Source organism: Nymphalis io, chromosome 15, assembly GCF_905147045.1.
Source record: "Nymphalis io chromosome 15, ilAglIoxx1.1, whole genome shotgun sequence".
NCBI classification, from domain to species: Eukaryota; Metazoa; Arthropoda; class Insecta; order Lepidoptera; family Nymphalidae; genus Nymphalis; species Nymphalis io.
In genome coordinates, this window is record NC_065902.1 from 5,038,683 (window position 1) to 5,062,259 (window position 23,577).

Consider the following 23,577-nt stretch of genomic DNA (forward strand, 5'->3'; position numbering starts at 1 on the left):
TTAATTATTAGTTTATTACATTACTACCTCAACATGTTATTAATTGTAAGTTTTAGCAACCAGCCCACCAACCAAACTATTTTTGCTTTATGGCAGTGTTCTAACCTCTAAAATATTGAAGATAAATTCTATTATACTCTGTAAATATCCAATGTAGTATGTAGCTTTTTGTATATTATGTCTATGTAGATTGTAGATATAGATAGATATATGTATATAATATAATATGCGATTGAAAGCTACTTGAAATGACGGACCGTAAGCGAGTGATGGTGGATTTGGGTTATACACTTAATGATTGTTGTTTAATCTTGCTTATTCGCGTGTATAAATAGATAAAAAATCTCATATGAAATACTAATGCGAATTACTATCTATTATATTGCAGCGTGCCCTTATGTACGTCGTACATTATTATTGGAAAGAAAATGTGTCGATCCCCATCAACATTTGTCTTAGATCAGTGAACAGTAGTCATGTGAAGAAGGTTATGACTATAAGTAGGGAATCTAATTGGAAATTAGGTGTGGAATTAGTGATTGTGTAGTGTGCAAGTGCTTAGTATTTTGTGGTGAAGGTGATTATTCAGTCTCAAAATGGCGGACCTCGAGGCTGTACTGGCCGACGTCAGCTACTTGATGGCAATGGAGAAGTCCAAGTGTACTCCAGCAGCAAGAGCCAGCAAAAAAATCGTTTTACCTGATCCAAGGTAAAGGTCTTTAATTCATGCGTCATTAACAAGTTAAACTCTAAAAATCGACGGTTATCTTTGTCAACCTTGTTTACAAAATATTTTTCACTAATAATTTTCAACAAAAAAATTAAACGAAACATTTATTTGAAAAAAAAATCTATAAAAAATATTAAAAAAGTAGTTATCATAAACATGTTATTAATTGTAATATTACTCAAAAAATTTGTTCCATTTAGAAAATAAACAAACTATAAAATCGTAAGCTATTACTAACTAATCGTAATTCATATTTCATTATTAATATATGTATGTTTAAAAGGAAAAAATACAATGCTTTTGTGCTTAACACTTGAGGACATTTGCTAAAAGCAAGTGAAATTATAAAAAATGATAAAGATTTATATTTAATGATTGTAATATTTTTATTGCTTTATATAATGTGTTATAAATGTAACAAACAAAAATTAAAATAATCAGTCTTATAAATTATCAGTTAACCTGTAGAGCAGATTTTTTATAATTTCAGGAATTTATGTTGTATATTGGACAAACTTTAATATGGAAGAAGCCAAAGAGACTGAACAATTATTAATATTGACTAGTGCTGTGGTTGTAATTAGTCCAATTTTGGGAAAAAATTACCAATTTTATTCTAAGCTTACCACTTTCATAATATATCATAATAAAAACATGTACTTACTAGAAATATGAACATTTTCATGTTATAAATGCTTTTAAAATGTTTTTTTTTTTCATTTCTGATATTTTTTTAACAGAGTATATTCTAGTCCATAGGAAGATGTGAAAAAATATGATATTGGATGAGAAATATGATTTAAATTTTCAGATCAATTTTATTCAACAATTCAGATATTTATTAACATAAATTTTATTAAATAATAATTACAATGATTAATATATTATATTATATCAAATTTGAGGAAACTGAGTAATAGATAGTACTGTTTGTTAATTAGACGTCCTATTACATCCATGACGTGATTTTTGATGCGTAAAACACAAAGACGCGGTATCTTCTGAAAAATTGACATCTTCGTTGTTTGTAGGGCATTACTAGTTAGTAAAGAGTAGTTCTTGGCGTCAGCCTGCCCTGTCTGACCAATCGTGAATTCCGGATGATCTGCATGTCTAATTAAAAACCATATACTTTCGTTTCTAACTAAAAACGGCCAGATCGCATTAATACAAAAAAATGAACATATACAAGTTCACATATTGTCCTCGATATATATACCACGTATATCGGCAACGTCATATGCACTCATTTCGCAAATCGGCATCGGCATAGGTACACAAGTTCGCATAATGATAATATTTCACTAGGAACTTGAAAGGATTATTAATTTAAACTTACATTCGAAAAATACAGTACCTCTTCATACCACACAATCATGTACTTCGCGGATACTTGAGTGGTCGTCCTATTAGAATCACATTATTTTTAATACCGAATTCCAAAATTCAACTTGCCAGAAATAATAACTGCCTATAATTTTTTTTTGGTTTGAGAAATATCAATCTCTCCTGGCCGTAATGATCTGGTTTCACGCAGTCATCGTGGTCATAATACAATACACACCTTGGCGTCTAACACCTTCTGTGCGAAGATCACTTGTTGGCATCTAACCTGCCCTAATCACATCGCCCACGAGAGCTTTCAAAGGCTCGAAGGCACCTACGGTATTTCGAAGTTCCTCATTTGTTTTGTTTTTGCCTTCATTTTCTCGTACTTCTACTGCTATAAGATAATTTATATCGAAATGCCAAGATAGTTCAAAAGTAAAGTAAGCAAGATAGCTTATCACATTTTTTAATTTAGCAACTATTCAAATATTTATTAATAAAAAAACATGACAAGACGAATAATTAATAAATTACAATCATAGCGATAGCAAAATATCATAATATAGAACTACAAAGTAAATAAGCATTTTTTAAGATCAATGTATAATTTTGTTATTTAATTAAAATAGTATTTTCTATATTTTATAAAGTGTATAATAACGTATAATTGTGATAACGTGTCGAAGTTCGCCGCACGTATATACTGTACGTGTACGAGTCTGTTACGCTCTCGCCCAATAATAGCGTGTTTCTTCGCTTTTATAAATAGAAAATATAAAATATATGAGAATTAAAGCAATTGTTATGACATGATATGATACACGCCGCGATTTTAACGTATCGTACGAAAAATATTTTTGATATCTAGTACGTGTTTAGTTTAAATAAAAAAGATAAAATAACGAATGAAATGGCTTGTAGAGGGTTTTTTAATTTTATGTTTCATCTGTACACTGTACAAGAAAATATGATAAATTCATTATCCGTCTTTCAAACCACCAATAGCGAATTTGATTACAATTTAGTTTGTCCGTTTGATGAATAAGATTTAAGAAAATAAAATCTTATTGGAAAACAAATTTATAAATTATAAATTAATACACACCTGTTTCATTAATTTATGAGTCAAAATCACTGTAACTTATTGAATCGTAATTTTGCTTTGACAGCTCACGGTTCAGTGGAATATGAACTCACGGTCCTTTAAAGTTCTTCAATTTCACTATGCATGAAAGGAGGAAAATATATTAACGTTAGTAAATGAAAAAAAATGGAAATAAAATTATTTTAACCACTAATTTTTATAAATTTATCAAATAATAACCAAATAAAACCGTCGGATTCATAATTACTACACATTTCAATTGCCTTTGCTATCATGTCGAAAGACGTCCACTGCTGGACAAAGGTTTTCCCCAAGGATTTCCATGTTTGCCGGTCTTGCGCTACCGGCGTCCAACGGCTTCCTGCGACTCTTATTATGAGATAAACTTACTGTGATCGCCACTGCCAAGCGTGGCAATTATGGTATTTCCTCCCAATGATTGGTCCAACTAAACCGCGGCCCTTAGTCCCCGGCTTTTGCCAAAAAGAAGAAAAACCTTGATCATAATGTCGGTAAACTTTTGAGTATTAACTGTTATGATATATCAATTAATACAGAATCCATATTAAGAATGACTGAGCATTTTTACACACTTTTTATGTACGAAAGCCACGCTTTTATAATCGATTACTTTCGGAAAGTAAAATAATATTTTTTTCATTAATAAAAAAATAAATCTCTCCAACGACGTTAGGTTAATGTAAATATTTAACATTAATTATAGATATTATCTGTGAGTGCATAGAAATTATCTAAAAAGCAAGATTACAACAGCCATAATGATTCGCAGTAACTGCGACTCATTTTAAAATTAATGGTGCCTGACTATTCTCTATTGATGTTACGAGTTATTTATTCAGGCAATAATAGCGTTTAGATATCCCATTTTAAAAGTTATAGTTTGTGTATATGGATTACTACTTTTGAAGAGTTTTTATATGCGAGCTATTAATATTTATCTTTATAGCGGAGTTTTGTCCATAATTTAACTTTTCTGTGTTTAATTTTCATACATCCATTGTAGAGTATGAAAGGGCGTGTGTGAAAATATTGCATAATTAATCAGATTCCTCAATTTTTTCCTTTAATGTAGCCATCATTTCATAAACCCTTTGAAATATACGATCAAGTACCTATTAAATTAAGTGTATTTCATTTATCTGTTTATACTTAATAAATATTTGTTGTGACAGTAAAGTTAGTCTAAAAACAAAGGCATTTTAATATAACTTTTTTATAACCTGTTGAAATTATGAAAAGTTAGGAAGATTTTGAAAACAAGAGACGAATTGATTTAAATAGAACATCAATATTAGAATCAAATAATTCGTTCTTACATAAATATCATGAACAAACAAGGCCTTTACCAGACTCGTAAAAATCCCCGAGCGAATGTGCGACATAAAAAAAATGTCTTCATAGTTGTCACATAGTAAACAAAACGATAAAACACTTTTGTGATTTTGTTTATTTAACATTCGGGTTCTGTTATGCCTGAACAATCCGTTTGTGTAGAATAAATTGAAATATTAATAATAAATATGTTTTATTTTGTTCCAGCGTTCGGAGTGTGATGCATAAATATATGGAGAAGAAAAATGAAGTAAATTTCGACAAAATATTTAATCAAGTTCTAGGTACGTAAAGTTAACATTCACTTGTTCGTAAAACAAACATAAAATATTTAAACATCATGTAATAATGACGATCAATAAAAGAAAGACGCTAATGTTTTTATGACCGTAATTTTCATAGAAGCTATTATGTACGATTATTAAATAACTCTTAAGTATTAGTGCTATTTAGTGAGAAATTATATTGACTCTAAGCCAGTTTCGTCCGTCGCGTAATAGCATATTGGTGATCTGATTAAGTTTTCATTAAATTCGAATAAGCAGAATATACGTAGAAAGGAAACTTCATCATATATAGATTAATATTATCTTTAATAACAAACGTCAAATAGGAACATTAATTTGGTCAAAGTTATCTCTTCTTAATTTTTACAATAACATCATTGTATTATCTCCGCGGAAGTAGGTTAGCTTGTAAGCGAAAAACCCTTTGTACAGTTGTTTCATCTCGAGACATGTTATTGCTAAAGTATTACAACACGTGTTTATATTGAGAAATTTGTAGGTTTTTCCCGTTTTACACATCAACGGTTGTATGCATTGTATATTTCAATATAGGTAGAAATTAAAAACAAGAGAGAATAACAAACGTAATATATATTTTTAATAATTAATTTAAAATTAAATTGGTACGAATTTGTATGGTATAGAAATATTATACATATAAGCTTAATTTAAAATAAAGATCGCAGGTTCCGTGATCCGAACAACCATCACTATGTTTTAACGGGGTTTATTTGTTTTTTGTTTAAATAATTATTTTGCTCAGCGCTAAAAAATAACGCCTTGCATGTATCCCGCATCAAACCAACCGCACAAGAAAACCGTAGTGGAATAAACTCAAAAAAAATATCTTTAAGATGAAGCTGTCCCCAGCAGCTAAACATTAACGGGATTCACTTTATATGTTCTAACGAAAAAGTAGAAGGGCATTAGATCGATAATGTAAGTGCACGAGTTGATAAAGAATGTAAGGACGACAATTTCTGTCGCTATTTTCTTGTAGAGATTTGTATCGTAAACCACAATAAACGTGAACAACAAGGCGCAGTACAAATACATACGTATACATTTCACTTCTCGTCTTCACAAATGGGTTTAGTTTTTATGCGGTAAGCACCGAGACCATAATCTTAGAAAGAGCTGTGCCTCATCGTGCTCTGCTGTCTCCTACCTTTAATGTAGTTAACTCATGTGGTAAGTGATAATTTACATTAATAATATTATAGCAAAATGTGGCACATGTCATAAATTAAAATATTAATTTTATCCTTATATACGGGAATTCTAAACATTTACGAGAACTAATGTACGACTTTACTAATGTCAAGTATTTAAGTAGAAGGCGCAATATATTAAATTGTTACAAAGGACAACGGGTACATCTCTTTGAGTATATGCCGAGATAAGATTCCCTTTTTTGGCAGAAATATAACACTCTGGTTATTTGGAGAACTCTTTTACGTTTACGAAATAATGAACCAATACCCGACTGAATCAGAGTCCTTACAACACAGTCGAGAATGTTTAAAAATTAAATTTTATACGATATTAAGTCTTTTACTGCTTTTAAAGACTCGTTTTATTGCACAAATCAAAGAAACGATGCAAGGTTGCATCTTTAACAGTATTGTGATGTTTTCATTGCGATTAAAATCGGTAGACTCATTAAAGCACCTTTTGAATTTTTTTCTTATTCGTAATTAAAAAAAAATTGTAATATAAAGTTACCACCGGTTCGCAATGTAGTAATTCTACAGAGAAGAACTAAAATAAATAAAATACAATTGTAATAATTATATACGTATATTATTATTTTTATGTATTCTGTGTTAATATCAAAATATATTCATGGGGTCATCAATGTTGATATAGGAGTTTAAGTCGCAATCAAAAAATTTCTTCGTGGTCAGAAACGCCTTTCGTTAGGTAGAATACTATATGTAACTATAAAGCTAAAGTTATGATATACCTTAACATAAAGTGTGCGTGCAAAGCGTACACGTGCATTTTACGAATAGTGCAGTCCGCATACATTGTACTAACTGTCTCAAGAGCTGTCTGACAAGAGCGGAGTGCCCCATGATTAAAAAATATTTTCATTTTTGGGCGGCGCTCTTTATGAAATCATCGAAATCAATATTTGTGCACACGGGGATACCACTATTAGTGTTTTGATGCAAATCAACATCGATATATTGTATGTCCTGGATAAATGCAAACGAATGATTTGATACTGAACCTTTATACTCCATGTTAATGTGTGTTTAAATGTTATTAATACTTTTATATCAAACGTGGAACCGATCTATAAAGGACAAAATCTATCTAATTCTCGCTTAGTGAAGTAATATTAATCAAAAGTCCATTATAGTTGTTGCTAAATCAATGATTCTTCGCTCCAGTATGTACAAAATGTATTTTGAAATTGGAATTAACAAGTATTTCAACAATAGCGTGTTCCATTTACAAAGTTTGATGACAAATTTGAATGAGTTATCCGGTGTTACAATTATACATTAGCATAAAAATTGGTATTATACCTTTCCAGCAAATATTTTATTATATTAATTAATGTTATGTCTAACACAATAGTTAACACGCTAACATGCGTATCGTGCTGGAACATTTCTCATTGAACTTGTTATGAAAATTAAAAAATATATATGTCAGTTGTTTTTAACCGCGGATGGTCGAAATAAATAATGTTTATATATTTTTAACCCGAAAAACGGCAATTCGACTTGCCAGCAATAGGACTTCGTCTATGAACTTAACGAGGCGCTTCTATGTAGTCATACGATGATATTTTGAAACAATAAATATATTTTTCATCTAAATTCATTCACACCAACCTTCAATTCCCGACAATTGTGACTGCTGCCCATAAAAAAATCATTTTGTACATTATTTTAAATTTCTTAATTAACTCTAGTCACTATTCTCCATAACGGACTTACTATTAAAAATACACTATATTTAATTTAGTGACGCCTTTCATAATCTAGTTTCCTGATGACGTTAGTCTGGTTAGCACTATAGATACTTTAAAGGAAATGTAATTAAACTCGTTAACACTCTGTGGCCAATAAGTGTTTGAGGCAATAAAAACTTTTATATAAATTAGTATCAGATATTTAAAATGTCATGCTTATACTCTGCCATGCTATGAAGATAATAAACGTAATATTATAACGTAGCGTCATATTTCCGGTCACTTGACAAGGTAAAATTAAAGTCTTGTCCCATTGTTTTAAACAAAAGTTTTACTCTACGTCATCAAGTATCAAGTCAAGAGTAATAACTCAGTCAGTACTAATAACGATCGTCCCACGTCTTTTTTACTTATGCGTTAATTCAAATATGTAAAATTTCTAGTCAAAATTAAAAAGGTAAAAGGAAGTATTTGGTTAGTAAAAGTGTTCATATTGAACTTAATTTATCGGTTTATATTTTCCTATATATACTTATATATAAACTAGCCTATACCAATCGGAGAAATCATAGATATGAACAATTAAACAAACCTTACGTTTTCCATGCGATTTGTTAACGGCTTTGCTATATTATGTACTTGATTATTTTATCTCTATTTATAATACAAAACTTTGACTTAGCTACTATATCCACTTTAAATTTACTTTCAAAGTTCTGATAACAACTTCGCCGCCGTTCAAAACCCCATTTTTTGGCGAATCCATGAGTATCATAATTATTCAAGATCCTCGACCAATTCGATTTCAATGTTATGTATTTGTCTTTACTCCTCACGTGGTTGTGTTAGTATCTACAAATCAGACATAAAAAATTATGTATCTATTATAATTTTGCCAAATTATTTTCTAAAAAAGTTGACAAAATAAATTTTATCTCAAAAGTATATAACATATAAACATACTTTGTAGCTTATATGCGACCTATAACTAAAACATCACAATGCGAAAAATCCATATCTATCGGATTAGTATTTTTATGGGAATTCGAAAAAAAAAAAACAAATAAAACTAAGCCACTTTTAATATAATATATTAATAGAATATGTCAAATAGTCGTTTTTGTTTTGTAATATTTACAAGGAAACTAGTTATGATCGATTAAAAATGAATTCTTTAATGGTTAATCTATACGGTTAACGCCCCGCGTGCAGTTAGTGTCTCATTTATAATATTGTATAGATATTTTCAATATACGGTTGAACTAGTATAATTTTTTTTTAAACGGATTCGTACTCGTAATCGCTTTGAATCAAACTCTTAATTTGGAATATAAACATAGATAGGTATGTTTTAAGCGTGGAACTGTTCCATGATTGTTCCAGTGGTTTGGTTAATCTACAATATGTTTTAAATAATCTGATCATTATTTTTTTGCTGATTTCAATCATACATAGATCCAATTTTGGTCTACATGTGACTGAAATAAGCAATTTATTATTATTTATAAATTAATATAAAGTAAAATGCATGGAAATCAACGAATGTTATGTATATGTTGATTATATCACGTTGGTCTAGTCGTTAGGAAAAAAACGTTAGTCTGTTTTCTTTCTTTTTTTATCCTCACTTCTTGAACAGTGGGAAAGATGACTAAGAAATAAGCAAATAGTCTGGATGTTCGGTAAAAAGAATTTAATGAAATTCTTTCACCAAAAACTACGTAAACGCTCAACGTCAGCTAGTAGGAACAATATCAATTCCTGTAATAGTATATTTGTGATATAGTTCGATATTGCAGCTGGAGTACCTACTCAAGGCAAGTAACAAACGCAATTTACGGGCGGCGGCCCCTTAGACTTGCAGTAAATAACTTTATCGGGTGCGCTGGATGCTATGTGGATAGGGCAAAGGCTATTTGGTTTGCACTTAGCCGAGCACGTCCTTCATTATCTACACATAGCCATTCCACATAATCACGTTACATAATTTTACAGTGACTTTTATAGTAATTGCTTGGATGTTATCTTTACTATATAGACAATATATTATACGAAGAAGACACTGATGAGAGTTATAAAATTATATTTTATTGATTATCATAAAATGTCATAAGTCTCAGTTTTATTATTTTATTGTTTGCATGCAACATTGGGCTTTATTTTTTAATCGATAAGATTAATATCGAGTCAATGTATATCTGTAATATTTTAGATTTATTTGTTTGGCTCGTTTCATATATAATCTGTTCTATACATATAATACATTTCGTAACTGATCGCTGTCTGGACATGGAAGATATATGAGTTAAACTATTACCGGGGGCCTTTATCAACGCAATAGAACCCGAAACAATGATTGATAGAATTTTTGTCTGCTTGTCTGTTTATCTGTGCGTTTGTGCACGCTAATCTTAGAAACGGCATAACGGATTTGAGTGCGGTTTTCACTAATGTATTGTGGCTAACTTCACTTAAAATTTAGTGTTTGTTTTATTTCAATCGGTTCATAAATAATAAAGTTGTGTCAATTTAAAGAATCACACCGAACATTTATTCTATAAAATTATTATAAAATAACTGTTCCGTTGAATTGGCTGAAACTTTAGCTACCTATTAATGATGGTCTGTAAAATGATGATGATTGAAAGTTTATAATAACAAAATAAAGTTTTAGCGATTTAGATACTTCCAAAGTAAGTTGAACTCAGATCTATATGATCAATCATATTAAATAGGGTTCAATTTACGCTTTAATATATATCGGTTAACTCGCCCATTGCGTAGATATATGTCTATCTTTTAAGGTTGAATAGGTATAACCTTTTGTATGGTAATCAAATTAGTTCTAAAATAATGTATTATTAGCAAAGTAGTTTTTATAGAATATTAATTCTTATGAATGATATCGAGATAAGACCATTGACAATTTATAGTACTTTTTATAGTTTTGACATATTATTACAACGGGTAGTTGAGTAAGATGTTTGAAAATACACATATATGTAATATAGAGTTAAGTTTGTAAATAACATGGAAGGTTAAAGTTTATAGGCTAGGTAGGTATTTCGTTTTGTTGCCGCATATATATTTTTTCTAGGTTTGGCGAAGTTATACTTAGTCGGTTAGTTTGACAAGTGAAAGGCTTTACGCCTTAAATATATATAAATAAAAATTTAAAATAGTACAAATGGTGGCCGCGTGAAATGGTGGCAAGTATGCTAGCAGCATTTCCCCTATGTATCGCAATTCCAATGCGAAAATCCTGTGGGAAAAATGAATTACTTAGTCGGATAATAAGATCTTATTAAAAAGAAACCAGATTTACGTTTAGTTTTAAAAGGACACCATTTCTTGTGAAGGTATCGTTTGCAGTCACAATAAATAAAGTACAGGGAAAGACATTCAAGTATGTTGTATGTTGCCTTACCTAGATCCGGGTGCGGCAAAAATTGAATAAATACTAATATCCCACGAAAATAAAACTAAAAATGTTTTATATACTGAAATATTATAAGTCTGCTCTTAGTGATTTTTTTAAGTTATACGCTGGTGAATCCGCGGGCACAGTTAGTGAATAACACTGCACTGAAATGAGATGATTATATCACGCATATGGATAATTTTTTTTCGCTGGATAAACGCATTCACGCGTTTCTCCCATATAAGGTGGAAGTGTATGTGGGGATCCGCCGGCGCTGAAGGCGGCGGAATACCAGCGGTACCCACTCCGTTTCTTCGGGGGACGTCACGGGATCGCTTGCGCATACTACCGTGACGTATGGTCGGACGTTATGGTCCAGAAGGAGACGGGAGAGAGGGATCGGGAGAGGACCGACCCCGTTCGACGGAGACGCTGAAGGCGTCGTCTCGGCCCTCCCTCAGTCCTGACACCCGGGGCTTAAAACGATCGATGTCGAGGACGACCATCGCAGGGTTTCAGTATGTCAAAATCCCATAAAAACCGATTAACCTCCGGTATGTTTCGAAAAGTCGCTGCGAATAAAAAAGATATATTAAACATAAATTTTAAACCAAGAAATTCGTCAACATAATAAAAAAATAGAATTCAATATAATTATGCTCTGGAGTTTCTGCGCTATTTAGATCTTATTTAAAATTACTTCAGGAAGACATACCTTATGTCCCTTGTGGCGGTATTTATACTAGCTCACACCATTATAACGAAGCATGGCAATAAAAGTTTATTCAGCTTTATTATAACTTGGTTGAATATTAACTATTGGGCGGTGGTGATTACTCAAACAGTAAATCTCTCTCATCATCATCATCTCATCTCATGTATATAACCCACTCATAAGCAGTTATTTTTACATTATTTACTATTTTTCATTGATAATATTATTTTATTTAATAAAATTTCCCCTTGCAATGAAATTCGACCTATATGGAAATATACATAATATCGACCTTGTGATATTTATTTAATAATATAATAGATAATTATTTATATGACTATCGTATCATTTACATTTACGCATGAGAATTTACGTCACGGACTGCGGAATGTGTGAATTTTGTTTATTCATCTTTATTGAAATTATGGAGGAACTGAAAAGTGAAAACAATATACGTCACCGCTGTGTTCCATTGATGTCTTTGACGTAAAACAATTAAACAAATAATCATAAACAAAGAATAATACAAATAATCGCTTTTATATGTGCTGTGTCTCCTTTGACAACTACTGCTTATTTGAGAAATAAGTCCCTTTCGTTAGGGAGAAGTCGAAAAATTGTTTTTCATACTAAACATTAATGAATTTACGGATACAACCGATCTTTATTATTAAAAATATAATGCTTATATATTTTTAGTACGGCTAAAATTGTTTCCTATTGCAACATTCAACATCATTTTTTTAAGTCAGGTTACGAGACATTACGGTAGAGCAAATATATGCGGTCTTTTTAATGTACTGTAATACATGTACCGATCTATATACTTTATACGTGAGATTTTTTACCCTCTTTATTTATAAATATCACTTTTTCATTAAATTACTTTCGCTAATACAGTATACGGTATGCAATTATTAAGTTTTCCTTTATAATACCCCAATCGTTCATTCATTACCGTACCTGGCTTCATGAAACCTGTTTTTGATGAATGATTTTCATTAATAATAATATTTGGTATACATGCATAAAGCTAATTGTAATTGATTTTAATGATATGCACAGCAAAGAGATTATATAGGTAATTTAATATCAAAAGCAACGGCTCGGGTTTAAATTGTCCGATTTATGTAACAAGTCCTTAAATTAATATTATTTAGAAATTTACATTATGTTTTTTTTTTATTGTAATTGTATACAGAATTAGGTATTCATACACAAATAGTGTATTATAGTTACTGTTACGATTATATAAATTCATTAAATGTGACATTTCTTTACTGTATCTGCACGACAATTATTAAAAATGTTTGTGTTTGTTTCAGGTTATTTATTATTTAAGGAATTCTGCGAACAAACGTCAGAAGAACCAGTGCCACAATTAAAATTTTACGAAGAGGTAAAAAGTATTATGGTGGAAATATGCGTAATAAACGTTAAATTGAATCAATAATAATATTGCGTTTTGTTTAACAGATAAAGTTATACGAAAAGCAGGAATGTGTGGAGGAAAGGCGAAGAATCGCAAGAGATATTTATGACAATTTTATAATGAAGGAACTATTAGCACATTCGCACGTAAGTTACTTTTTATTGATTTTTAGCCGACTTAAAAAATCTCGAATATTTATTTTTGTTCAATATATCTGTAAGACGAAATAAAAAAAAATATGTTACATTATTACCGGTCGTTGTAGATAGGAAAAGCACAGAAATGAGATCGAGTGCCGAAATATATGATTTCATATATACTACCAATTTTTTTTTTGTAATTATAACATTATGAAATTTTTATTCAAGTGTTATGTACACTTAAATAAAAACATCTTTACAATTTGTTACAAAAATTGAAGATTATTTTTTGTTAAAATATACTTTCGATCGAATAAAGCGATATCTCTATCTTACATCCTTTTTTGATGTATTTACCTACATCTGCATTAATTTTTAAGATTTAATAAAAAATTGATAAGATATCTATTATTACTAATATTGAAGTAAGCAAAATTTGTTTTCGTAATTTTTATTTTTAATGTTTTTAGATTGATAAACAGGCAGTCAAGTTTCGTTTGTAATTGGTTGTAATTTTATTTTGTTAAAAATGTATCAGTTTGAGCAGTTAAAAGAATAATCAAAAAGCTCTCATTGAAATTTTTTGAGACGACTTTTTTTTTTAATACTCAATTATATGCACACCTAAATAGATTGGATGTTCCCAGCAAAATATATTTTACAAGTCTTAGTGAGACGCACAGACATCGCTAGTTATTTAAATTAAAGAAGAAGTTTTTTTTATAATTTGGTTACTCTCAACTTCAAACCAATCCCTTTATTGTATAATTTACAGGACGTTTATTTTTCAATTAAAGTAATAATCTGTAATAATATCCTTGTAAATTATTAACGCTAGAGAGTGATAGCTAGATAGGCTTCGGTTGAAGCCCAAAAAACAATCTTACTAGATCTCCTTGATCTTGATCAAGCAATAATATTAGAAAAATAAAATATAAAGCTACCAAAGCTTCGTAAAGTTGATTTTGCCGACAAGAACTATTAGAATTTACGTAATTTATTATATCATTATTTACGATTAAATTTATAATATACATTTTTTATAATAACTTCCTGGGCCCCGCGGATTCACCCTCGATAAATTCGTTTTTTTTTTCGTACATTTCTGCATGTGTATGAACGTAACACGATGGTGACGCGTACTTGACTTGAGTTTGTCTGATTGATTAACAATTATGGCCACTGCTCCAATAAATTTAGCTTGAAGTTATACAGATTATAACCTGCCTCAATAAATACGCTTAAATATATTGTCATATCGCATACATCGTTTCTGAGATAAGCACTTTCAAACATACGAAAATCTCAAGCCTTATAATATTAACAGACGAATAAATTTTTACCAAAATGTTTACACATTTAAAGAAGGAGAATTTTCGGTTAAGTAAAATGTTTGAGTAATCTTAAAATTGTCATTAGTGTTGCTACAGACGTATGTTTGCGTAAAGAGCACTGTTAAGTAGATACTCGTGGCAACGTGCCAGCCGTCCGCCACTTCGTAAGCCTTCAATCGCAATACGGGTACACGTACGCCGTCTTACTTATACATTAGTCGTAAACATTGTATGTGTATTCAATCCGTTTGAAAGTTCACTCATCTGTAATAATCTCGTGCAAACATCCGTTGAAAAAAAAGCATAAAAGTTTTCAATGAATGTCATTAGAAGAATATCGATTCGACTATTTTCAATGAATAATATGATGTTCGGATTGCTTTTAATTATCTCCACAGATGAGTTAAATGGATAATATTTTTGATAAATATGTATCTAAATACATTATATCAACTTAATTGTTTAGCGTAACCGAATATTCTAACTTTATATGTAGTAGAATAAAATATTGTTAAATGTTCAGCATGCTCCCTGATATCATGTTTTTCCTATCTTGGTAACAGATTAGATTAAATAAAATAATATCAATTTTTAATTTAAATACATTAATATATTATGGCAGTTCACTTAAATCTACTACTGTTTTTAAAATAAGAATACTAAATGAGGTTCACTGTTAAATCACATTTATTATGGACGATAAAAGTATGAAAATAAATATGCATAATTGCTACATTTATAAAGTTAAAAAAATTATAATACACTAATATATAATATTATTATAATAGATTTAAATACGAGTAAATGGATTACTGAAAAACAGTAAGAATACTTTGTGTATTTACATTTATTAAAAGTGTATACGGATTCGCGAGAAAATCTCGTCGTGCTTAAAGACCTTTATTAAAAGCAACGATAAATGTATTAGTTTGTTTTTTTTTATGTAACTGAATCCAATGCAGGCGAGATACTTTTAAAAGTTAAGAACCTCTTTAGTGAGTAAATTGAAGATTTGAAACGACTTTTTTCAATTGGACGGGAATTGTTTCCTTTTTCCAAGCGCTCGACGCTTTACTTATCTGTCTTAACAGTGACGTTCTCGGGGGAGAGAAAAGGTATAAATAATAGTCTTCGGTGTACTGCCAAGTGAAGTGCTCTTAGTGAGACTAAATATATTTTATTGCAAAGATCTATTAATGCTTTTGTTTTACAAGTAAATGTTTTTACCTATTTAGTGTTTTTTCTTTAAATAGATTATATATAATATTTATCAATGGAAGAAAATATTGATGTCAGAGTAAAGTATAGGAAAAATGGCAAGTGCTCCATCTGCAGGCGTAGACTAAGTCACATAGCGATTATCGAAAAAGCTAGAATATATGAAATTTATATATCATTTTATATTCTATTTATGACGCGAATTGTTGTTACGCATTGTATTGAATAGATAAAACGAAAGCGAAATCGAAATCGCTTCGACGACTATTGTCGGTTGCACTTTGTCTAGCCTTTCCTGGTTAGTGGCCACTTCCGACCCTTGAATTGTAAAAAATATATAAATTCGACAATCCATTTGCCGCAAACTGGGATAAAAGATTTTCTGTCGCTTATGCCTGTAATTAAACTTGCTTACTCTAAGTCTACTTTTTAAGTCTTTAAACCGAAACGCCGTACATAACGTATTGATATTTGGCGGGTGAGTGGGTGGCACTTTCCTAATCGGGTTGGCCAATGCCTCAAAAAAAAAATGCCTTATTGCTAGTTGATAATTACGTTTATTAATATATATATTCTGGCATATAATATTTATGAACGTTTGCTCGTTTTGTTTTAGGACTATTCTAAAGAATGCGTCGCGCATGTACAAAAATATTTAATGAAACACGAGGTACCACCGAATCTATTTGAGGTAAAATTACATTTATATATTAATAATTTAATATTCTGTTCAATGTTACTAAAATGACCCTTATATTTCAGCCCTATATTGAAGAAATATTCCATCATTTAAGAGGAGAACCATTTAAAAATTTCTTAGAAAGGTATCTTAGAGAAACGGCTATATGTAACATATTATTGAAAGCAAGAATTATTTCTTAATGTATTTTTTTTTCAGTGATAAATATACGAGATTTTGCCAATGGAAGAATTTAGAATTGAATATTCAGTTGACAATGAACGATTTTAGCGTACATCGTATCATCGGTCGAGGAGGCTTCGGCGAGGTGAGTTCGTTTATTATTTTGCATATTCTATGGCTTGTATACATTTTATGTTTTTTTTTCAAAATAATCTTACTTACAAATATTATTATATGTGATATTATCGAGTTAATTGTGTGTGTATTTGTAAAAATGATAGTGTGTCTAATAAATATTTTTTTCAATGAGATGACGTTACCATACGTATTCAGTTTGTGAAAAGTTCTAAAAGTAAAGTTTACTAAGTCTAAAGTTAAAACGTTTCTATTAACAGACGCTCTAAAAATGTAAATATAAACAGACATTAAACTATATATATTTACATATAGAGAATCCTCTTTGGTCTCCGCGAACAAACATCAACACGCTACAAAACAGTGTTTACAGTCGCTTGTTACGGCGTGATTATCTTGCTGCTTTAAGCATTGAATTTTATTGTTAATCATTTATTTCACTACTCCATCCGCGTTAAATTTTTCTAAATGCCTTAATTTATATGCCTATGCAGTAGGCCGGGTAAGGTTATCTGGTTAAATTTCGTTATGAACAGTTTTTTTGTGGTATAGGTAGGCGAACTGGCAATTGGCATTGTAAGAAATTTTAACCATCCTTTACATCGCCAATACGCTACTACTAACTTTGGGAACTGAGATGTTATGTTCCACGTGCTCTACACTGGTACCCGTAAAAAGGAATATAACAATACTTTACTCAGTACTGCTATTTTGCGGTAGAATATCTGATGAGTGGGTACCTACCCAGACAAGTTTAGTTATTTCATAGTGATGACGTAATAAGTATATATAAAAGAAACGAGCTATTACATAGCCTTCGTTCGTTTCAAAAATATATAAAAAAAAGATATCTACTTATATAAATTCGTTCCCAAATCCCTTAAATGGAAATAAAGTCGATATTGCATTCACGAATATAACATCGCGAACACATCGATACAGTATATTCGTGATAATAATTTTTATTTCTGAAATATGAGATGAAAACGATTTTGTGTGATAAGCCGAGTTCTAGCGCTTCTCGAATTGAAATAAAAAAAATCCGTGCTTTGATTACATTGGTGAACGTATTGTATCGAAACTATTTACTATGTCGCGCATTTCGAGATTTTCGATCGTCGTTGCGAAAGTAAGAGTAATCACGATATTATTAAATGAAAAAGTGGATGTATTTTACTGGTGGTAGGGCTTTGTTCAAGCTCGTCTGGGTAGGTACCACCCACTCATCAGATATTCTACCGCAAAACAGCAATACTTGATATTGTTGTGTTCCGGTTTGAAGGGTGAGTGAGCCAGTGTAATTACAGGCACAAGGGACATAAAATCTTAGTTCCCAAGGTTGGTGGCGCATTGGCTATGTAAGCGATGGTTGACATTTCTTACAATGCCAATGTCTAAGGGCGTTTGGTGACCACTTACCATCAGGTGGCCCATATGCTCGTCCACCTTCCTATTCTATAAAAAAAAAGAAAAAGTTTTTTTTAATGTAAAATCGGCTTAATTGTTCTCTCCACGTCTTGATAAACTGTGATCTCGATTCTGTTTTTAAGAAGATACACATATACACATGTCGTTTAAAACCAATCTATTTTGACTAATTTCATCCCATGTGTAATTAATGTAGAGCTGACTTGTTGCCGGAACCTATATCATGTATAAAAAAATTATACATCGTATAAAAATAGTGCACTGCCTGGTTAACTCTGGAAAAAGGTTAATTAGGATTATCAAAAGCAACATTTATTATTTACTCATGTTGGAATATGAGAAGAAAATATAGTTCATGATGAGAGCTAATTAATATGCTGCGTGTAAGCGCCAGGGTAGCCCTAAAGAAAATCTACGCGCTATCTCTAGGATTGCAATCGAATAGAAAAGTTACCTACTTTTCCTTCATAATACTGCAACGTTCATTTAGATTTCATATGTTTGAATACATAATCTGTATCCGTTTAGTACTGAAAATTTTAATTGATGTATTAAATTTTTTAACTTCAAACCAAAACTTTATGTATAAGGTCTACATCATTTCAATTTATATATAAATTTCCCAATAGAAAGACATTTTTTATATTTAATGTTACGTAAGTGACAAAGTCGCTCCATGTAAGAGAATAATCTCAAATTCGATCCAAGCTTTATTCTTGACTCTATTGCGGCTTGATGTGGCTCTCTTATGTAGTACGTTATTATGTTTCAAGGCTTCTTATTATATCATTCGCTAATATTGTCAACTGATAAAAAAACATGTAATAAAAATCTCTTGTGTCAAGGTTTATGGTTGCCGAAAGGCGGACACGGGGAAGATGTACGCTATGAAATGTTTGGATAAGAAGCGTATCAAGATGAAGCAAGGCGAAACGCTCGCTCTCAACGAGCGGATCATGCTCTCTCTAGTCAGTACCGGGGTGAGTGGATTTTTTATTAATTTTAAACGATAAAATGTAAATAAACTTTATTCAAGATGGAGAATTTTACAAGCAATTTTATAGTCAATAATAAGATTTAATTAAATAAAAAGCTACCGCCAATTCGGAATGTAGATTCCACTGACGATGAGACAAACTGTAGTTATTCTGAAATAGTTTTCGCCTGCGGCTTCGCTCGCGTTTTGGGAGATGGGTAGTTGTTAGGTTTACAAAAAGTAACCTATGTTCTTCTTTAGGGTTCAATTATGCCTCACACCAAATTTCATTAAATTAATTACATTGGTTTAGCCGTGAAAGCGTACAGACAGACAGAATTCCTGTTGCTTTTATTGGTATAGATTATTAGCTATTTATTATCAACTATATATCATTAAATCAATATATCCTGCATGAAAGTCAACGTATACTAAAACCGCGGTTTTTATTATCTATGTAATCTTATACAGAATAATGTAACTCGTCTTTTAATGATTTCTTAAATATCTTCCTGATCGACAATCAGTCACGCTAATTTCGATAACTAGGTAACTGCGCAGGAGAGATTATAGTGTATAACTAGTGTGTCCACTGTGTACTAATCATTCTTAACTATTCAATCAGACGGCACTCCGACACGAATGGAGGGTTTACGGGCTTCTCGAGACTAATGTTCTGTAATACTGCCTGCTTTCAAACTACTTACAATTTATTTTAAGTAAAACATATACCTAATTGTTCTGGCCCGAGCCGTAATTTGAACCAGGACCAGGGTCTGCCTTATGAGCTAACCACTAGACCGACGAGACAGTTAAAATGATAGTCTACAATTTTAAACCTATGCATTTTAACCAAAGCAAGGTTTTTATGCAACTTTTATAATATTTTTTTCTCCTCTAAATCCTATAAATATTTTATACCTACTTTTATTTATAGTTTGTCAATCGTTATACATCGAATTGACAATTACATTCGGGATAAATTATTATTACATTTTTTAGTATTTTTTAAACAGTTTTTTTCAATAAATAAATAAATTTAACTTGCATTTTATATATTTCCATAAATAGATACCGCTTTCAAAACAATGTTATTAATCAGGGCATTATATAAATAAGTATTAAATTTTCTTGTAAATTACATTTTAAGAAAATACGAGCGCTTTTTTACTCGTCTTAATGTTTCCATCGCGTGGTTCGCGCCACGGAGATTTACATATTTAAAACAAAGGAATAGCATTACAATGCCATACTCTCCGGAGTAAGAAACCAAGTAGTTTGCAATAATTCTAAAGGGTTTTGATTAATTTGTTATTATAAATTGTTTATATAATTATGTAATGCATATATATAATACATTTATTTAACGTTAGTAATTGAACAAGATCTGCACCCGTACTTAGTTGACGTATCTAAGACAAGTACGAAACGATTTGCTTCCTCGTTTCTGATACGCACCGCTAAGATCTGGAATGCCCTCCCGACCTCCGTTTTCTCCACCACCTTACAATATACCTTCAAGTCTATAGTGAATAGGCATCTTCTAGGCAAGCGCGCTCCATCTTAGACTGTATCATCACTTTCCATTGGGTGTGTGATAACAGTCAAGCGCTAACTTATATATTTAAAAAAAAAAAACATTTTAATACGATATGGATATCGTGTTTTTTGTGAAAATATGCGGTACAGATATTTTTGTGATCCAATTTTATCGTCTTTATTTAGGGTCAACTTCTTAAGGTTATGGTTATCAGCATATTTTATATATGTACCTAAATATGTATATATCATATACCGTAATTAAAATAATGCGCTTTATATCATTTCAACCTTTTTTTAATGATTTCCTCCAGGTAGAATGATAAACCAAATATGTAATTAAAAACGTAATTTATTTTTGTTAGAATAAATAAAATGAGGTATTATTAAAACTTTCGACGTTAATTTGAGTTAAATATCAAAACTATTAACTCGATTTTGCTACGTAACTGTATCTTTGTTTAAAACTCGTTCTAGGAATACAGTTCCGTTGCAAACTCCAATGAAGTTTTGCTTTAGTAAAAAAATTATAAAGAGAAAAACAATTTAATAACTTACTTTAAATCTCGTAATCTCGTCTCTGAAGAAGTTTAACAATACGAGCTATTATTCTTATTGTATTGATTTCATACAAAACTACATTTTTAAAAGTATTCTTTAAATATAATATAACTTCTATTTTAGCCACGGTATGGCATTAGTGTGCATTTAGTTACAACTAAAAAGTGCAATTGTTATTACCTATTTAACTTTATTTCTGTTCGAAAGCTATACTTCCATACCATATAAGATTAAATAAACGATATTACTTGATCGTATGAGTATTTTCTATATACGTTATATTTGATGGTCGGCCACCTCGTTGGTTTAATGGCGAGCCTGTTCGCCTGGGATCCCGTCTTATAAATGTGACGAAATACACCGTACATTTGTACCGACATACTTATGCATTTTAATACATCCGTTAGTTATTTTGTTGAAAAAGGTTACCGTGATCGAAATAGGTTTTATAATTATCGTATCAGTACGAGATCCGGCTGCAAAATCACTACATTCATCGTGTATTTAATCAAAATCTAAATTAGATTGGATTAAGATAATATTAATTGACTTTTTCTAAAAAAACTCATTTCTTCTTTGTTATGAAAATAAACTACAATCCACTCCACCACCATACCTATGGTTGCAGTTACCCACTCGGCCGCTACCTATTCGCAGCCAGGTGTAAACGGGTAATACTTTGTTACATTGATACGTTCATGACGTATATATTTTAATTAAAAATACTCGCGGGCAAATTTTGATTGGCGCCTTGGCAAAAATAGATTCCAACACTTATAATTATACTTAAAAATTAGATTTTGATTACATAGGTACACGATGAACGTAGTGATATTGCAGCCGGATCTTAGATTATATAAGTCATTAAAACTAAATAAATTTAAACAAACGTTTAAGCCGAGATGACCCAGTAGTTAGAATGTGTGAATCTTAACTGATGATCATGGGTTCAAACCCGGGCAAGCACCACTGAATTTTCATGTGCTTAATTTCTGTTTTATATTATAATTCATCTCGTGCTTTACGGTGAAGGAAAACATCGTGAGGAAACCTTTATGTATCTAATTTCACTGAAATTCTGCCACATGTGTATTCAACCAACCCGCATTGGAGCAGCGTGGTGGAATAAGCTCCAAACCTTCTCCTCAAAAAGGGAGAGGAGGCCTTAGCCCAGCAGTGGGACATTAACAGGCTGTTACTGTACTGTAAACAACAGTTAAAACAGCATCATAGTCTACTCAGAAAACTAAACAACTCCTGTAGTCTCATTCGAATTTGTGTATAATGATACACTATCGAATGACTTTGCTTATACAATTTATTTTCAAATATGTACTGTGTATTATGTCTTCATAGATAATTTAATAGTTTGTGTAATTAAATATATGTTTGTATGTATTAAAGTCAAGAACGAAATGGAAGGCGGAAACTTATGTACAGGTCTTTGTGTTGTGTGTTCATGACGCGTGTCTTTGTTGGCGACAAGTCAACCATGTGTTTCCCCTCGGTACATGAGGCTTTTCTGCCGAGTCTTCCTATTCTTACATTTAACTCGGAGACCTTCTTCCGCGACTTGTCATGCGAAAAAGATAAATAATCTATATTATGTTTTTGCTAGTAGTAATAGCACTTTTTTTTTTATAGAATAGGAAGGCGGACGAGCATATGGGCCACCTGATAGTAAGTGGTCAACAAATGCCCTTAGACATTGGCATTGTAAGAAATGTCAACCATCGCTTACATAGCCAATGCGCCACCAACCTTGGGAACTAAGATTTTATGTCCCTTGTGCCTGTAATTACACTGGCTCACTCACCCTTCAAACTGGAACACAACAATATCTACTATTGTTGTTTTGCGGTAGAATATCTGATGAGTGGGTGGTACCTACCCAGACGAGCTTGCACAAAGCCCTACCACCAGTACTTGCACTTGCAGTAAACTAAAACATTTGATATTTATTTCCGTATTGATGATACTTTTTTATAAATACTATGTTTAGTATGTTACTATGATGTTAGTTCTAGATTTCATACTGACATAAAATAGAAATATTAAACTTTTTCTAATGATATCGTCAATT

The 23,577-nt window shown here is 31.1% G+C and overlaps 1 protein-coding gene across 2 annotated transcripts in view; it reads left to right on the top strand.

The window, feature by feature from the left end:
- Positions 1 to 208: 208 nt before the first annotated feature.
- The window catches only part of LOC126773558 (G protein-coupled receptor kinase 1), a 36,831-nt gene continuing 13,462 nt past the window's right edge, over positions 209 to 23,577 (top strand). For both annotated transcript variants that reach the window (XM_050494503.1, XM_050494504.1), the window contains exons 1-8: positions 209 to 709; positions 4,725 to 4,801; positions 13,195 to 13,268; positions 13,346 to 13,447; positions 16,610 to 16,684; positions 16,756 to 16,817; positions 16,892 to 17,000; positions 19,264 to 19,398. In XM_050494503.1, coding sequence (XP_050350460.1) covers positions 597 to 709; positions 4,725 to 4,801; positions 13,195 to 13,268; positions 13,346 to 13,447; positions 16,610 to 16,684; positions 16,756 to 16,817; positions 16,892 to 17,000; positions 19,264 to 19,398 — 747 coding nt within the window. In that variant the 5' untranslated portion in view covers positions 209 to 596. The remainder of the gene's footprint in view (positions 710 to 4,724; positions 4,802 to 13,194; positions 13,269 to 13,345; positions 13,448 to 16,609; positions 16,685 to 16,755; positions 16,818 to 16,891; positions 17,001 to 19,263; positions 19,399 to 23,577) is intronic.